The 17,114-nt window shown below is 39.2% G+C and overlaps 2 protein-coding genes across 3 annotated transcripts in view; one reads left to right on the top strand and one right to left on the bottom strand.

Moving 5' to 3' along the window:
- LOC104839898 (cohesin subunit SA-2-like) overlaps window positions 1-4,342 on the top strand; it is a 60,690-nt gene extending 56,348 nt beyond the window's left edge. Inside the window, exons 29-32 of the mRNA XM_010580484.1 lie at window positions 315-505; window positions 1,524-1,698; window positions 2,710-2,803; window positions 4,334-4,342. Of these exons, the coding sequence (XP_010578786.1) occupies window positions 315-505; window positions 1,524-1,698; window positions 2,710-2,803; window positions 4,334-4,342 (469 nt within the window). The remainder of the gene's footprint in view (window positions 1-314; window positions 506-1,523; window positions 1,699-2,709; window positions 2,804-4,333) is intronic.
- Window positions 4,343-7,283: 2,941 nt separating this feature from the next.
- The window catches only part of PPP2R3B (protein phosphatase 2, regulatory subunit B'', beta), a 53,728-nt gene continuing 43,897 nt past the window's right edge, over window positions 7,284-17,114 (bottom strand). For both annotated transcript variants that reach the window (XM_010580452.1, XM_010580453.1), the window contains exons 10-13: window positions 16,451-16,626; window positions 12,938-13,056; window positions 12,747-12,853; window positions 7,284-7,873 (exon numbers count right to left, since the gene is read on the bottom strand). In XM_010580452.1, the coding sequence (XP_010578754.1) occupies window positions 7,729-7,873; window positions 12,747-12,853; window positions 12,938-13,056; window positions 16,451-16,626 (547 nt within the window). In that variant the 3' untranslated portion in view covers window positions 7,284-7,728. The remainder of the gene's footprint in view (window positions 7,874-12,746; window positions 12,854-12,937; window positions 13,057-16,450; window positions 16,627-17,114) is intronic.

The following is a 17,114-nucleotide window of genomic DNA, read 5'->3' as shown; positions in this document are numbered from 1 at the left end:
GATCTCCTTTGTGTTGCAGTCCATGAGGCAGAAAAGGGCCCCCAGGAGAAGGAAATTCTTTCTAGAGACTGATGTAATCCTGTAATTCCTGTGTTGTTTCTAATGCTAAAATTCAAGCACTCTTTTAGCTTTGAAGGCATTTGCATTTTAAATATTCAGATATTTCAGAGAAAAGGGATGCCCTTTCTTTTTCTTCGACAGTTCTGTCTGCACCTTTGGAGTGTAAAGGGAAAATGCCTTTCTAGCAATACCTTCCCTAGATATTGAGGGGAAAGATACTGAGTTTCCTTACGCTTGCTTTTGGTTTTCTCCAGGTACGCTTATTTACAGAGGTATATAGCAGAACCACTGCCTTGCAGAGGAGACGAATGGCAGCCATTGATTTGGTACAGAAACTCTTTATTGGCAAATGAAGATGAGGAGAGCTCTGTCCTCGGCAGTTCAGGAGAGTTGTCCCCCGTGGGCACATCTAAGATGCCTTCTTTTAAAAGGAAATTGTCTAATGGTATGAAAACTTCCCTGTTCTGGATCAGCTGTATTTGCTTTGTCCCAGCTAAAATGCACTTCATGCTTTGCATTAGCAGTACCACAGTGTGTTGGATGTTGCAGACTTTCCAGTTTGAACTGTGGTTTTTGCCTTCAGCTTTGTTGTTGTTAAAGGTCTCTTCATCACTCAGTAGCAGTCAGGTTGGTCTGGAGACTCTGAGTGAGCTGAATTCAGATAATCTTGAATTCTGCTCTGTACTGAGGTCTGGCATTTGTCTGTGCCATTAAGGCTTGGTTCATTGCTTTCAGTTGTTAAGTTAAGGGCATTGTTGCTTTAGGCCCTGTAGGTAATTGAGACAGGAGAGATATTTCCAGGAGTTGACTCAGGTGATCTGGGCCAAATCATATTCTGGGGTCTTTGTCTCTGTTGAATTTCTAGGAAGCCTGTAAGATTATACTCCTAACTTAGAGTTATAGTCAGGTGGGCTGCATCTAGGCTTTAGCAGCTCTCATGAACTTCCAACCCATAATGAGGTATTCACTGCATGGATATGGTGGGACTTAGTTAACTGTAGTAAAGCCGTTATGAAAACAATAGCCAGTAAAAATGCTAAGTGCTATGAACATGGGTAGTTGTATGTGGAGGAAAGGGAATTTTTCTAGAGCGTCCTTTAGTTTCTTTCTCATCCTTTCTCAGAAATTTTCTTTTCAGTGACTTGCCATCGGAATGCTTGTTCATTTGTGTCCCAAATGCCCTCTTTTCTTGAAGGTTATATAGACTCAGCAGTACTGATAGCACTTAAGGACTGGGGCCAAGATCGTAAATCTAGATTGCAAAAATGACCAGTGGGCAAATTGAATGGATTTTCTTTTATGTGGCTTTTAGCTTGCTCCCTCAGTAAATGAATGCTTTGCTCCAAATCTCCCTCTGAGCTTGGCCCCATTGCTTCACTGCTGTGGGGAGCATGTTGGAAATGTCCATCTCAAGACCTCTGGGTGTGAGGCTGAAGAACGAGTCTGTTCACTGTCTGTTACAGGGTCTTTGCCTGTAACCAGTCAGATTGAAGCAGAAGGCAAAGCTCCAGACCTGCAATGTTCTTCCCAGCTTGCCTCTGCAGCAGGGAAAAGAAGAAAGAGGCTGAAATCTCGAGAGATGCACTTGCAGGAACGTTTGCCATTCCTTTGTCCAGGAGGGCTGCAAAGAAGATACTGGTGAGAGTTTTATGTCTTACAAGCTCCTTCACTTGTCCTGGTATTGACAGTTGGGGTCTCTATCCATCTCTGCTTCTGTTTTTTGTAATACTTCCATGGGCAAAAGGTGTGTGCCCCTCCTGTCTTTCTTATGGGCTGTGTCCCAAGGACAGGTTGGGTTTTTTTGTTAACTCAGTCCAATTTCTATATTTGCTGCTTTAGCCTGATTGTCCCCCACTGTGACAGGGCTTCTGTGCCTTCTTGGACTAATATCGAGTGTGCAGAGAAAAAGACAAGGAAGGAGGAAGGTTCCTTGTCCCACTTCTCTTGTCTCTGGTTCTGATAAGAGCGCTGTGGTGTTGGTTAGTCCCTGGCTGTTTGCTGCAGCTGAACAACGAGTGTTTTCTGCATCTCTGGAAGTGAAAGAGGATTCTTGTCTCTGCAGATCTGCTTTTAACTACTGTGTAACTGATGACTTTTAGAGACGTGCATGTCTGCGTGCAGCATGCACACATGCCTGAGTGTAAACCCCACAGAACATGGATGTAAGAAAGAGAGGTGTTGCAGAAATAGAGTCTTGAGTCTACTTTTGAGCTCTGTAAGGCATTCAAAGTGCTCAGTTGGGATATTTTCCTTTAATACATTTCATTTATTGACGTGTTAAGTGCTATTTCCCATATTGGCAGGTTAAAAGATGAAAAACAAATCCCAGAAGGATGCATGCTTTTCCAGGTTTTGGGACACTTGTTGAGTGGACCTGGTGAATACAAGTAAAATAGAACAAAAATTTTTTAAACATGAAGGTAGCCCCTGTTTAAATGAGTGTTTTGTTTCTGAACTGCTTTACTGGAAATTCCTCGCAGCATAACCTGTTTCATACCTGGGAAATACTGGGCCAGAAACTTTGGGCTACCTTACGTGGATATCTCAGCAGCAGATCTTAATATGTGAACTACTCTACCTTAAGCACACTTGTGCAATGTGCAACCTCTCTTATAAAGTTTCTCAAGACTTACCTTTTTTTTTTCCCAGCAAAGATGAGATTAAGACAGAAGATGTCTCAAAGAAGGGTCAAGCAGAAGACATGACTGAAGATGTTGATGTTGATGTTGTTAGTGCAGAACAGGTAATTCCAGCTTGGGTTTTCCAGCTCTGAGGACAGCTGTAGTTGAGGTGGGTGAATGGGAGTTCAGAATCTCATGAGTACCCATCTAGCAGCAAAGGGGCTGCTCTTTTGTGGCCCTGTTCAGGCTGAGGAAAGGGGTTTTCCCCTCTACTTTCCAGCTGCAGCTGTAGCCTCCTTCTTCAGCTTGATCTGCATTTTTAAGGCAATTCTTTCTGTAGCATCTAGACATCCTTATGTACATTGAACACCAGCTAGGATGCATTAAGAGGAGGGTCCAGTTTCCTTTTTTCCCATACTGGGTAGCTTCTTGATTAAGAGCCATTTGCTGCAGTTGCTTCATGTTACTGACACATTGCAGAGATGGCACTGCTGCATGGCCTGCAGGGAATGTCTGCTTCAAAAATGGTGTTTGCACTGTGCTGTTTAGATTGAAAGATTTGGACTGTGTCTGATCACTGGTCAGCCCAGGGCTCTCACTGGAGTGTCCCTTGTTTCTTTGCCCTTTTCCAGTCAAGGCTGTTGGGAAGATTAAATTGTTCCCAAACCAGCTGGGGATTTGAAGGGAAGCTTGGAGTGGCAGCCAGCATAGCCTGGGGGTTGTCTTGTGGGCACTGGTTGCCTTTGGGATCAGATAAATGTTTGGCAAAACTGCAGCTGTCTGCCTGGGTCTCAGCTCAGCCCTGGAATGGATACTTGCAGCAGGAAAGGACTTTTAGCCCTTTAGGCCAGTGGAGTGCAAGGACTCAAATAGGGTGTTTTACGCCAGGGGTCTTGCAGCAGTGACTATACTGAAAGGGGGGGGGGGGAAAAGAGGCCATGAGGCTTCCTGTGCTGCAGCTAATGTCAGCCGTTGCAAGGGGCTGAACGGTTCCTTCAAGTTTTTCTGCTGTATTTCCCCCTGCTTTCTGAACTTCTTACAGAATGTAAACCCACTGTTTGGCAGACAGGTTTTTGCAGTGATTCAGGCAACCCCTTGATTTCCAGTGGCTCTGGTTATCTGGGACCTAGCAGCCACATTCAAAGAGCTTGTATGATTTTGGACTTTTTTTTAAATGAGTTGTTTTCCTGTTGAGCAAATGGTTTCTTTTCATATTTGAGTGGTGGTTTTGTTTTTTTTTTTTTTTTGGTTTTTTTTTTAAAGAGGACTACAAGGAAAAAGGGGCTTCTACCCTTTCTTCCAGTCATATGCCTGTTAAAATGTAGACTGCTTGGACCATGTGCTTGGAGCAGCTCCTACAGAAGATAGATAGTAACAGAATTTAAATCCATGGACCAAGATTGAAGCCATACAGAAAATGCACTACTTATTTAGTATGTGGCCTTTCCCTGTAGTGACTCTTCAGGGCTCCCTGTGGTATAGAAATGCTTCTTTCTTTTTGTGGAGGGTAAATACAGTGCTTTCCAAGAGCCAGCTATGGTCAAGCTGCTAGTTGGTTAGATGCTACACTCTTATTCTGATTCCTTATGTGCTCTTCCATGATGTTTTCTTCATAGTATGAGACTGACAATCTTTTTTTTCTCCCGGTATAGGACAGTTAAGATCATGCTGAGAGGATAAATGGAAGTGAAGAACACACTACCGTTTTTTTCTGCAAACTGTTTAACTGAAAATGGGGGGTTGCGATGGCATCAACCAAGGCAGCAGGAGATGAGATAGATAGGTATCAAGTCAAATCTCTGCCTGCCATCCAGAACCGGTTACTAGCACTGCAGTTCATTTCTCCACATTGCTATTTGTGGGCATTACTGATTCGACTGTTATGCTTCTAAGGTTGTGGGCGTTAGTGAACATCATTACTCAACTGCGTCCTGGTCCTTGATGCTGCCTTGGAAAAATTCCCAACCTAAAGATTGGAATCAGGGTATTGACAACTATTGAGTCAAAGACTCTGTAAACTAGATGAGACAAGCTTGCTCAGATCAGCATGGGGTCAGCGTTCTGCTGGATGTATTCTTTACCATTTGAGATAACCAAGATGGATATCTACTTGTTTCCTTCTACCTGACCCTGAGGAGAAAGGAGCCTGGCCCAGCTGCAAACACTGTGACCTGCTGGGTGATGGCAAGTGACTTGGCAGTGCCATTTCCTGCCTGTAAAACGGAAAACCTGGATCAAATTGTCTGAAAGTATTTCTAAATTCCAGTGCTTACAGCGATGTGGTTAGTGGTCTAGTGGGGATCAGGACATGTTCCCAGAGACTTGCATCAAGTCTTCTAAGTAACAAAGAAACAGGGGACCACTTGACTGAGTATTTTCCTCTGGAAGAAATCCTTCATACACAGTGATCGTGTGGTATTTACTTGGAAAATACAAAGCCTGAAAAGACCATGTAAATAGACTGTAATTATTGCCCTTCAAAAGTAGTTTTTCCAGAATTTGCAAATAATCTTCACTCAAGAGTGTTCCAGAGGCAGTAGGCTGGGGAGTGCTGGCTGCTTTCGCTGACCCTTTGTCACTGCTCCATGGAATTGTACATTGTGTTAATCCTATCGATCATCAGCTTTATTTTTTTTATATATATATATATATATATAGTAACTGTGTAAAATAAACTACAGAAATGTTGCTATCCATTAGTACTGAAAGTGCAAGTGATATTCCCACACCAAGTCTGGAGAGAGAACAGCAGCACTGCTGCCGGCTTTCTAGACTGAGAAGTGAGCGCCCATGAACATGGAAGTGAAAGCCATCACTGTCTCCCGGGTATCACATAGCCTGAAGCAGCAATAGTAAAACCATTGTGTTTCATTTTGTATGAAGTATACAGTAGGCTAATGCAAGGGGAGAGGTAGCACTTCACAAGACAATGCTGATTCTCACCCAGATCAACTTGTTCTCAGTTCCCCTGTGACTTGGTGACGTTTCCCTCATCCACCTAGATTTGTGGATTTAGGCCTAAACACTTACCAGGTAGGCAGAATACAGCTGGACTAAGAAAGAAGTTTTACCTGGGACCACATCAAACATGCTGATGCTTTAACTCTTGTAACAAAAGACTAGGGATGGGAATTATCCTTCTGGGGGAAGGTACAGTAAGGTTTATAGTTCGTGTCTTGCAAGAAAAGGCACTTCCACAATAACACCATAATCTGCTCTACTAGATCTGTGCAAATCCTTTAGGAAAAAAGGGACTTGGTTATCCCAAGTATAATAGAAGGCAGGATTTAACAGGACCTTAAACACAAAGGGGCAACAAAGCAACAGGCTCTGCAGAAGAGACCTTCCCTGCACCATAGCTCCATTGAATGGGGCAATGTCACTGTGTGATGGCAACACCCATGGCTGTACAGTGCCCATTTACAAGCCCCCTTTTTAAGAAGGGGGGTTCCAGGTGAAGGGTTTCAGGTAGGGAAAAGCAGCAGAAGTTCAGGGTCATCTAGAAAGTCAGCTGGTCATCCTTTCCCACAGCACCTTCAGGAACAGAGCTTAACGTAATTGCTCTGTGTACCTCTACTGTTTAAAAACCCAAAACCAGGGGCAAGCAGTGAAAGGTATCTGACATTGATGAGTTTCCATTAAAATTGGAGTAAATCAACCCTGATTTTATTTTTAAAAAAATCTTTTGAGTGCCATTAAAATGACTTGAGTTTCCTTGGTAAGGTACATTAACTGAAGATACACAGGTTTGCAAGTTCCCACATGAGATGGTGTGATGAGTTGAGTGGAACAGATTTCTCTGTGCCACTTCCAGCTGCTCAGCAACACTGTCTTTGAGATGAAGAAAGACCTGCTAGAGCTTGATTGCCTCGAATATGCAGCTTGGTGTAATTACCCAACCAGACTGCACACATGTGTAACCCATCATATCTTAAATGCTTCTTTAATAGTAAGAAGTTAATAGTATGCAGTACATAATAATTAGAGCTGTTTAATTACATATATGAAAATCTTTATTTGAAAATACAAACATGATTTTTAAACATTTTAACAGATCTACACTGCAACCAAAAAATAACTTACATCTTTTTGTACATTTTTTTTTTTCTCAAAATCTGTTTAACAGTAAGAGTGAGGCAACAATTTCAAGCTGCTGTGACACTGATGAATATCCATGGAATGTGTCAATAGCAAACAACTGAAGGGGGGACAGACAACAGCACTGAATGCCCACAACAAATTAGTGCACATCACTGATCAAGTAACATTTATACAAAGGATTTTAAAAAAATTGGTTCCTTCTACATGAATTAACACACTCATTTTGGATCAAGTATGAACACTAAACCAGACTTCATTATTAAATAATCTTTTTATAATGAACATCAATGAAAAGACTGAAGTTTAAAAGGGCAAGCAAAATTAAAGTTGGGGCAAACAAGGACTACACAGAGAAGAGAAGCAACTTGTCTCAAGCGTTCACTTTCCTTGCATGCCAATATGCTCAGCTTTTCAAATGAAACTGTTTGTAAATGAGAGCTGGATCACGCACTCAGTCACGTCTCTTCCTTGCCGAGGCATAAAACCCTTAGGGCTGTCTATGAGCATATAAGCATTGCAGGCCAGGTATAAATTGTCTCCTTACCTCCCACAGCAGGACAGGAATACCTGTTCGCATATGGGGCGGGGATGGTCAGTGCACCACACATCAACTTCAAGAAAATGACACAGTTCTCTTAAAAACAGTAGAATACTTTTCTCTAAAGTCAAATATTGTTATTCTTCCAAAAAGGAATTATGCAACATCTGTAAATAAATATTTTAATCTATTTTACAAACTATAGACTATTGAATAAATACAAAAAGTTTCATCATTCCATACAAATGCGCTGCTTCTTCTATTTAAAAGGTAGTGTAGTGATTAAATATTTTTAGCACAAAACTAAGCTGACTTCCTGGAAACAAAACCCACTGAAACATACAGGTGTGTAGCAGACCTGCTGCAGACTGTCCCTTCTCTTCTGCAAGTGTTGACCGTAAGCAATGGCTACTCAAAGTCCTCTTCATAGTCATACTCATCCAAGTCTACATCAGCCAGATGGGAAGGCATTTCAAAAAATGGTCTTTTTTCCATTTGATACTTCAGGACGTTGGACTTCTGATGGTCTACAGGATTCAGTTCTGCTTCATACCTAGGAATGAGCAAAAAAAGAAAATGAAGGACTCTAGCTATGTCAGGAAGTACCTAAAAGTTAGAACATTAACAAGGCACCTGCAGGAAGAATATAATTTCCAATATTGTATATTTACAGTAAAGAAACATGTAACCAGAAGCAGCACAAGGTTTCTCTAATAATTACTTAAATTTAAGCTAGCTTACTCTCCCACCACATGCAGAACTTCTTAGTGAGATATGCAGCTTTACTGAAAGGATTCAAGGCACATACTGCTCTAGTGGACTGCTCATAAGTTATGGTCAAATGCAAGACTTAAGTACTTGACAGAAACCCCTCAAGTTCTTTTTAAGAAAGTTGAAATTAGTCTTCATTAGGAAGAACAAACTACACCTGCAGTAGAGACAACAAAAGAGAAAGAATGCTGAATTGAAAGTCTTACTAAAATGCGCATGAGCACAAGTGATAGCAACCATGTATTTAAAGCAGATGCTAGAAAGCAAAAGCCAATTGTTTAACCAGAAATTACTGATAACCACCTGCTGCTGATGAAAATGAACAGATGGATAATGAAATGTAATGTTAACTAACTCAAGTCAGTGAAGGCTGATATTTAAAAAAGATCAGCTTCAGCACTGTTTAGGTGGGATCAATCTATAGTTGACAGCTGTTTTAAAAAAAATTAAATCTTCGTGGAGATTTATGATGTCAGATTAAAGAACTGACCACTTCCTGGGCTAGGTTGACTCAGGTTCACGCACATCTTCCCAAGTGCTACCGAATCTCATCTCAGCACATGATTAATTCCATCTACTTAACAAGACTAGGCAAAGAATAAGCTTTAGGTAGTGCAATATCTGTTCTTCAAATGTGACTTTGTAATGGCATTATGTGGTGATTAGGAGACATAGGGCAAAGAAGAGTTAAATACTAAGAATCTACTCTGAACACTAAAATAGAGTAGCATTAAGAGTAGAGGTGGGAGGAAGAACAACATTTTCAATTGTGAATGCAATTCTGGTGAAACACTTCATAGATAAACTATTAAGCCAGCTTCACCATCATTTTCAGTAAAAGAAATCTAACAAAATAAAGATGCTTTGATAACTTCAGGTAAAGATTAAGCAGCAAGTTCCTGATTTTCTTTTTTTTTTTTTTTTTTATTATTACATCCTTCCCATGGATACTAAAGTCTCAGTTATGTGAGTGTCAGTCAGTGCTTAGGCAGTGAACAGAATAGCTTGACTTTCTCCCACCAGTTCACCACTGATTTGAGCAGGACACAAAAGTCATCCTAAGAGTTGCTTTAGTGAGTTACGCATTTGAAAACAAGGATTTGGAAGAAAGATTCATATTCTACCATAACAACAGTTGTGGCTCACACACCTATTTATAGTCTTCCACACCATTAATTCCATCCTTTTGAGGAGGATTTTTTTTTTCTTTTTTTTAAACAGAAGCATCTTGAATGGCACCTTTTGGATTTGTTTATTGCATAGCGATACAGAGCAGCTTTTCCAGTCAGTAAAGATGGCAGCATGAGAATATCTCAGATACTATTTGTAGGTTCCATCCATCCTATACTTAGAAGATTGTTATTCAAACATTATTGGGTCAAATTAAAACCCCACTCTCTTCCAATGCTTTGGTGGCCTCACAGAATATCACTTTTACTCCTTTCCAAGATATTTAAGGAAATTTAGAAACACTGTATATATGATATTTGAAACACTTTGTAATTTGTCAAAGTGGTAGTTAATGGAGACAATGAGCATTACAATCTGTACTCCAAGGAAACAAAGCAGCAAACTTCAGGAACACTTGAATAAAGCTGTGTGGAGGGCCAACAGTTAAGCTATGGCCTATGCATCAAACCCAACTAGGGTTACAGAAAGTAATTAAATAAAATGCATGATTTTTTGGGCTCTGCTTCCATAGGGTGCAGTATTTTTCTTGAATTGTCAGGTTTTTTTCCTACAAGATCTGTGACTAATCTGCTAATGCAAGAAGCAGAGGCAACCTACAACCAAAGAGTCACTTGAGTTTACAAACACCAGGTTCAAAAGAAATGAGAAACTGGATGTTTTAGCATCGTACATCTTCTCTCCTCCATATCCCAGTCTACTCCACTACATCATTCTTACAGTAACACACTGGTTTTTCTTAAGGAATGTATTTACACAGTGAAGGTGCATTTTTTCAAGTTTTAGTGTTATTAGGACTCTGCTTTACATACCATAAGTTCTACAATATTCTCTGTATTACTTAAGTTGTAATCGCATGGACATACAAAGAAGACTATGCCTATAGCACAGAGAGAAACTTCATGGAAGTACCTGAAAAACTAACTGTTCAAGACCTATTAGCAGTTTACTGAAAAGTGAAAATTTAAGGTAAATTTTAAAATATAATACCAAAGTTTAACTTGAGAAACATTTTGTATTTTAGTTTCTATTTTGTCCACTTTCTGTGTAAAGCCATGGAACCACGGTTTCAGGTAAACCTTGAATACATTTTTTTGTGGAAAAGAACAGAAGTGATCTGACCCCAAGAATACTGGCTGTAAATTTTGCAGCTTTTATCTTCTCCAAGAGCAGACATCCAGGGGCTGGGGGTGGGGTGGGTGGGAGTGAGAAATACGTAAAAATAAAATAACCTAGTGTAAACAATAATCAGAGATGCTCCTAGCTCAGAGAAACAGCTGCAGCCAACAAGCTCATAACTGAATCAGAATAAAAGCACCTTGAGGCTCTTACTCTATATCCTGTTTGCACTTGTGAGTGAAATTGTGCCTAAACATTATCTTAGAACTTTACAAAATTATACTTGTCTACAACAGCCTGGCAATTTCAAGCCCGTAATCAGAGGCGCAGAGTAACCTGACTGTCTGACATGCAGGTCCCTTACTACTAATGTCAAAAGGATATTTTGCCTCCAGTGAGTTTCAGTTGCCAGTGATACTGCATGTATCAGGACAGAATGCTAGAGGACCAGTTGAAATCCTTCCTTGACAATCTAGCTAAAGGATTAGCTTCTACAGACCACATGGTATACTTCTGAACCCTCAGTGTATCTCAACTGACAGAAGAACTGGTTTCTCAGGGTATTCCACAGCAAAGCTGTAAGAGGCTTTAAGAGCTGTAAGACAGAATAAATAGGATCCTAACAGAATCCAGGAAATCTGCATTTAACCGTCAACTCTCAGGTGAGCTTGAGACAAATTTAGTCAAAAACCATCTGAATTTTGTAACTTTGTATCTGAAAATGGGCAAAATGAGCTTACCACTCAGATTCTAGAAAGTCACAACAGCAGCAGAATCTTAAAACAAGAAGGTGGAGACACACAACTACTATGGTAGAAGTAAACAGACCAGCAGAAGAAAGAGAAAATAAGGCTAAAACAACAAAGGTGTAAGACATTTGAGGAAGTGGTTCTAGTTAAGATTTAAGATGTTCAGATTCAACAGTACCTTGTCTCCTAAACACCATTCATTCCCGTCAAGCCTGGGCTCTCAGGCTGACCTGCTGATGCACTGATTTACTGTGTTATATTAAAGGGGCCCCTCTGAGAGACAGTGAGATGATGGCAGACACTGCAGGGGCCAGTCTGATCCTCTCAGGAGCAGTCTAAGTCCACCAGTAACTTTTTAATATTTTGACTCCTGATGGTTTAAACATGTTAATTTTATAACGGTATTCTAAAACAGAGGGCCAAAAATCTGAATCCTTCACTGGTTTATAAGAATCCCACTAGTTTTGTCAGCTGAGTTACAAATAAGTAACATCTGTCAGCCAGTAGCTGTAGAAACTGTTCTGTCCTCTGATCCATCAAATTTAAGCTATTATACTCAGCCTTACAGTGTCTGAAACAACTGTCAAAAATGTACATACCTGTTCTGTACCTTCCCTAAACTTAGCCCATGACATTAAGAGATTAAAGGAGATAAAAAGAACATTGAAGGTTTAGTATTGCCTAACTCACAGCACAACAAAGCTTCAGTTATTTTTTGGCTTGTTAATTCTGTAATATTTATAAATTCTAGAAGAGGATTCCATGAAGGGTTAAGAGTATGATTCCCCCTTAACGCTGAAGAGGCTGGGTAGTGATAACAATTCTCTCCCTCCCCTCTCTCTTCCTTCATATGCTTTCTTTAATGAAGTTTCTTGAAATCAATGTGTTAAGAGGATTTTACTTTCTCAGGATTTAAAGCACTCTCTTAAATATCAAGCTAGTCATTCTCTAAACACTTGCAAGAATCAAATATTTTAAAATGGAATATTGATGCAGGAAATGCAGGAAAATGTGTTTTCTCTAGATGGGTCAATCAACTGAAGGCCTAAACCAAGTTAAATTTATACTTGTTTTCCTTATCTTTTTAAATAACTAAAACAATGAATGGCAAATTCAGGAGTTTGGATTCCAAAAGGTTCTGGAAGCTACACAGCAAAAGTAAAGGAGTGATTTTGAAACAGCAAGGTTTATTATCTTATTTACTCTTAGAGGACTGTGGAAAAAGTACATCTGAGCTGATATAATTGAGTTCAGAAGTGAGATTTTGTCACCCCCCCCCCCCCCCGCAAAGCTCTTCATTCATTTAACAACAAGCTGCAAAAATTAATGTTGTATTTTGTTTAGAGCTGAAGCTTTTTCAAATATTATTCCCTCCCAAAATTTGAAGTGGGAGCTTTTCTTTGACGAAATGAATGTAATCACAAACTGTCAAGGAAGGTTTAATTTGAGATACAAGAAAGGTTCTTCCTCCCTCACTGAGCACATGGCTAAACATGACAAACAGCAACATTCTACAAAAATCACATCAAGGATGATAGCAATGGTGAGGCTCTACATTAGCAGAGAGGATTCGTACCAACCCTCCTGCTACATTCTTACCCGTCATTCCACTGGTCACTTGCTGCCTCTTCTGCTACCAAGATATCATACTCTTCAGCAGCATACCTCTCCCAGTCAGAGACCTCTTGGCTTTCACCTTCACCATCCTAAACAATCACATTACAAGTTATACAAAAACATATTAATTATTAAGCCCACAGCTAAAAAGACTTTGAACACTTCATACTCACCCGCAACATAGAAAACTGATCCTTCTGTTCATGGTCAAGGTATTTTTCAATGTTGAAAAAAGTATCAAAAAACACATTTGTCAACTTACATCGCTTTAAATCATGCAGAGTAATTTTTCCTGTAAAGAAGATTACAAGATAAGATATTTAAAGCTGAAGTTATCCTTTCTCTAAAGAGGAGGAATGTTATACAAAAGTTAAGTCATCATTATGCTCAAGAACATTTGTCACTCATGCTCAACACAACGGGAGAAGGCACATAGATGAAATACATACCTAGAAATGTGTCCTTCAAAGAGGACAAAACTTTTTTCAGATTTGTTACTTGCTTTAACTGTCATCCTACCATCCTTCAATGTGTTGGAGTGAGATGCAGTCTGTCACTTAGCTATTAAAAACTATTTAAGATAATTGTCCAGGCTTCCTCAAGAGACAGAAGTCTCCAGTGAGCTAGCCATTCCTTCCCAAGAAGTGCTTAGGTAGGAATATCCTCTGGCAGTGGCCATTTCTCTTCCCTGACTTGAAAAGAAAAAATGTATGACAGAGGTGACTGTATGTGACTATGCTTCATACAGATGAATTTTTCATAGAGACTAGTTTGCCACACTTGTCCAGCCTGATCAATATTTACTGCTTGAGAGGAAAGCTAAATGCTCAGAGGTGTTTTGTTTGGTTGGTTCTTTATAAAGTGATACTTTAAAGACTCAAATAAATGGATCCATTAAGTGTTAGAGGTATTTGTAAGGTTGCTCAGAAATGTTACCTTATTTCAAAGCTGAATATTGAGCTTCTGCAGAAAGACCGAAAAATACCAGATATACAGGGAAAGACAGATGGCTATCCTTAAAACTCCCCGTCACTGATTCACCTGAAATATGGCCAATCTTCTGTTGTCAACTGAAGAGGGGCTAACTGCAGATGTTATGGAAGAGTTCAATCAAAGCCAGATTTAGAACAACATTTCCTCAGCATAGTGTCCCAGCCTCTAACAAAGTATAACTCAAGGACATCAGAGGAAAGCAAAATCCGAATCCCATTTGGAAATGGTTGCCACACTTGTGTCTGTTGCTATCTGAAGTGCCTTAGTGTATTCTGCCTGGCTTATAGCTGATGCTCCAGAATGACACAAATCTCTCATGGCACCTGTGTCATATCTGTCAGACCCACACAGATGTCTGATGTATCGAGCCATCTCAAGTGGCAGCAACTCTCCACAACCAAGCAAATAATTTGAGTCCCAGTTATATAAGCTCCCAATTTAAGTTAGGCACCTATATTTGGTTCGTTGATTTGCTCTCCAGTTTCCATTTATTGCAATGGGAGCTTAGATGCCTAACACTCATTGAGAGGCAATGGTAGACATCTACAAGACCAACAAAAAGAAAGAATGAGATAATTCAGGCCTCCACAAACTAAAGAATTTGCTTTTCAGTACACAGAACATCCTGTAGCAAACTGTATCACAGTTTAGCCATAACTGTATGAAAGTACCTTCTTTTGTTTCAAATCTACCAAGCGAAATACCATTTTATGCTGCTAGTTTTTGTATTGGGAAAACAACAGAAGAATTTTTTCTTAATCCACCTTTTAAACATCACTCAGGTTTTATAAAAAACATCAACCCTTCACAATTGCCCTTCATTTTTGTTGCCCTAAATAACTCTCATCTTGGTTGTGTTTCACAGCCTCCTTTTATCATCTTCATGATACAGAACAGTTATATCAATCTTCTTTCATTTGAAATGCAGAACAGAAACATTGCTGAAAACATACATTATGCTTCTGAAAAGCAGACAAGACTGGAAGGGAGCCCCTAAGTTCAGGAGGCTATTGTAGGAAACCATATAACATAAATGTGTTCCTCAGAGCTTGCTTCACTTCATCTTAAATGCTTCCCACCGCTCCATGCATTATACAGTGTTGGTCTAAGATTTCATTCCACTGATATCTAGGATTGAGCTTCCAGCCAAAACAAACTAAATACTCCTTTTTAATTTACATTTTTTTCCTGCCTTTAGAAATGTGTTTTCACCTAGCAAATCCATTTTAACTTGGTTTAAATAAGAATATAAGGCTTTAAGTTCTAGTTTTGAGTTATTTCAATTCCCTTAGCATGCAAAAAAAATCATGTCTCAATAAAAGACAACCGCCTTTTTAAAAGAAAATTAAGTTTCTTGTAATTTAAGTATTCTTAATACTAGAAAGGTGGGCAATAAGCAAGACTATTATTAGTTGATTCTCTAACCATAACTGTATATACAGTAAACAGAACCACCCTCTTCCACACTCAACTAAAAGTGACACTTCACATTCAAGTAGGAAAAACTCAGTGCTTCATCTAGAAATGTCTAAATGTGAAACACTAGCACAACATTACATTTTCTAAACAAAAGCATTAAATAAGATGGCCAACAATTTTCTTTTACCATAAAAAACAGCAAACATTAGTATATGCGATACAGGTTGCTACTCCTATCAAACACTTCCAGAGCAAATAGGCAAGTTCTAAATTTATTGCAATGCAGAGTCTGTACAATAATAGCAACCAGACTGTATTCCAAATCCTTTTACACACTGAAATTCACATTAAAAAGTATAGCCATAATAAGGGTTATTAGTGCTAACTGTGGTCACGTGTTGAGACATTAAGTTTAGATACAGGTTGACCTCACTTGTGTTGAGTTCAACAAATCCCTGAAGACTAATCCATCATGGCTACAACAGTTTTATCAACTTATGAGACAAATATCAGAAACAGCACAGAGGTAAGAGGCCATGAACATGCAAGATATCACTCTTGAACATCACAGTAATATGTTTACCAAGGCATGCAAAAATTTTTTTACTTTTGAGCAGCACAGAAGGGCAAATATGAAGTGAGCATCATGCTGACTTCATAATTTTTTTCCAGGTGTAAAATATAAACTGAAGTTTCATCAGCTAAAGACCATACACGTCAAATGCAGGAGAGTAGAATGCAGGTCTGTGAAGCTTCAAATGAATGTAGAAAATAGCCAAAAACTAAGAACAGGTTAGTATTCTGTTATTTTTAAGTCCCTTGACATGAATTTCTTAAGGGCAACTTAGGCTTCTAACCTAAAATAAGTCACTACTGAGCTACAGAGACAAACACTGTTTAGAAACTGTTTCCTCTGAAATACTCAATTAAATGAGTACTGGAACAGGTAAGAGGGAAGTGAACAGCACAGTCAAGAGCTTTTTTTGAGAGCATCACCTCAGCCAGATAGTGACAAGATTTCATTTAAGACTAAACATGGCTACAAGCCCCAAATAAAAGCCTCCAAGGAATTTTAAAGCAGCATATTAAATTTTAGTATGAAAATGAATGCCTGCCTGCAGTTGGCAGACCATTCGATTATTAAGTTCTAACAGACTTCAGAGAAAAAACAACCTAAAGGTATATTCTTTGTATGACAAACTGAGTGCTCTTAAGGGTACACTAACTCCTAATCCAGAGAAACAGAAGTTACAGATGGAAAAAGATTTTATTACCTTCATATTGTGGCTTCACAAGATCCAGCATCTGGCACAAACAGTCTTCAAATGGCAAAGGTTCTATGGCCATGTTGTCTAATTTTTGGCACTGTTCTTCATAAAAATACTCCAATTCATACATAGACAAAGCACCATCCCCATCAAGATCCATACAGCGAAACCAGTATTCAATGCTGAAATTCAATAATTAATAGCAAAGAACTGTTTACACAAACTTATTACAGAATTTCAGGAATTTATGTTGCCTGTTTTAAAGGCTACACTACTTGCAGATGCAAAACTAGACTTAAAAGACTACATTCCATAATACCATAGAAAGTCATTAAACACCACCTATTGTGATAAGAGTTTCCTGTATTTGCCATGCCATCCATTATTGCATTTGAAAACACACTTGTTAATTGAGTGGTGAAGGCGGAGAGGACTAAAACATGTGGCTTTACATAAAAACTCAAGGGAGCCAATGAAAAATTGAACTGTGCATCAAAACCCAAGTTCTTTTTTTCATATTGAACAAGCCAGTGACATGTCACACAACAGATTTCTTATCAATATCCTACAGCTAATGCTAGCTGTATAGTTTCCCAAAGTCACTAGCATCATGAAACAACTGCAGTTTCCTTTATCTATGACCTTGTCTGTAAGTAGGCCACACAGAGCA

The sequence above is a fragment of the Haliaeetus leucocephalus genome, unplaced genomic scaffold (genome assembly GCF_000737465.1).
Source record: "Haliaeetus leucocephalus isolate CR32 unplaced genomic scaffold, Haliaeetus_leucocephalus-4.0 Scaffold712, whole genome shotgun sequence".
Taxonomy (NCBI): Eukaryota; Metazoa; Chordata; class Aves; order Accipitriformes; family Accipitridae; genus Haliaeetus; species Haliaeetus leucocephalus.
Note: the sequence above shows the minus strand (reverse complement) of the source record. Positions and strands in the feature narration are given on the sequence as shown.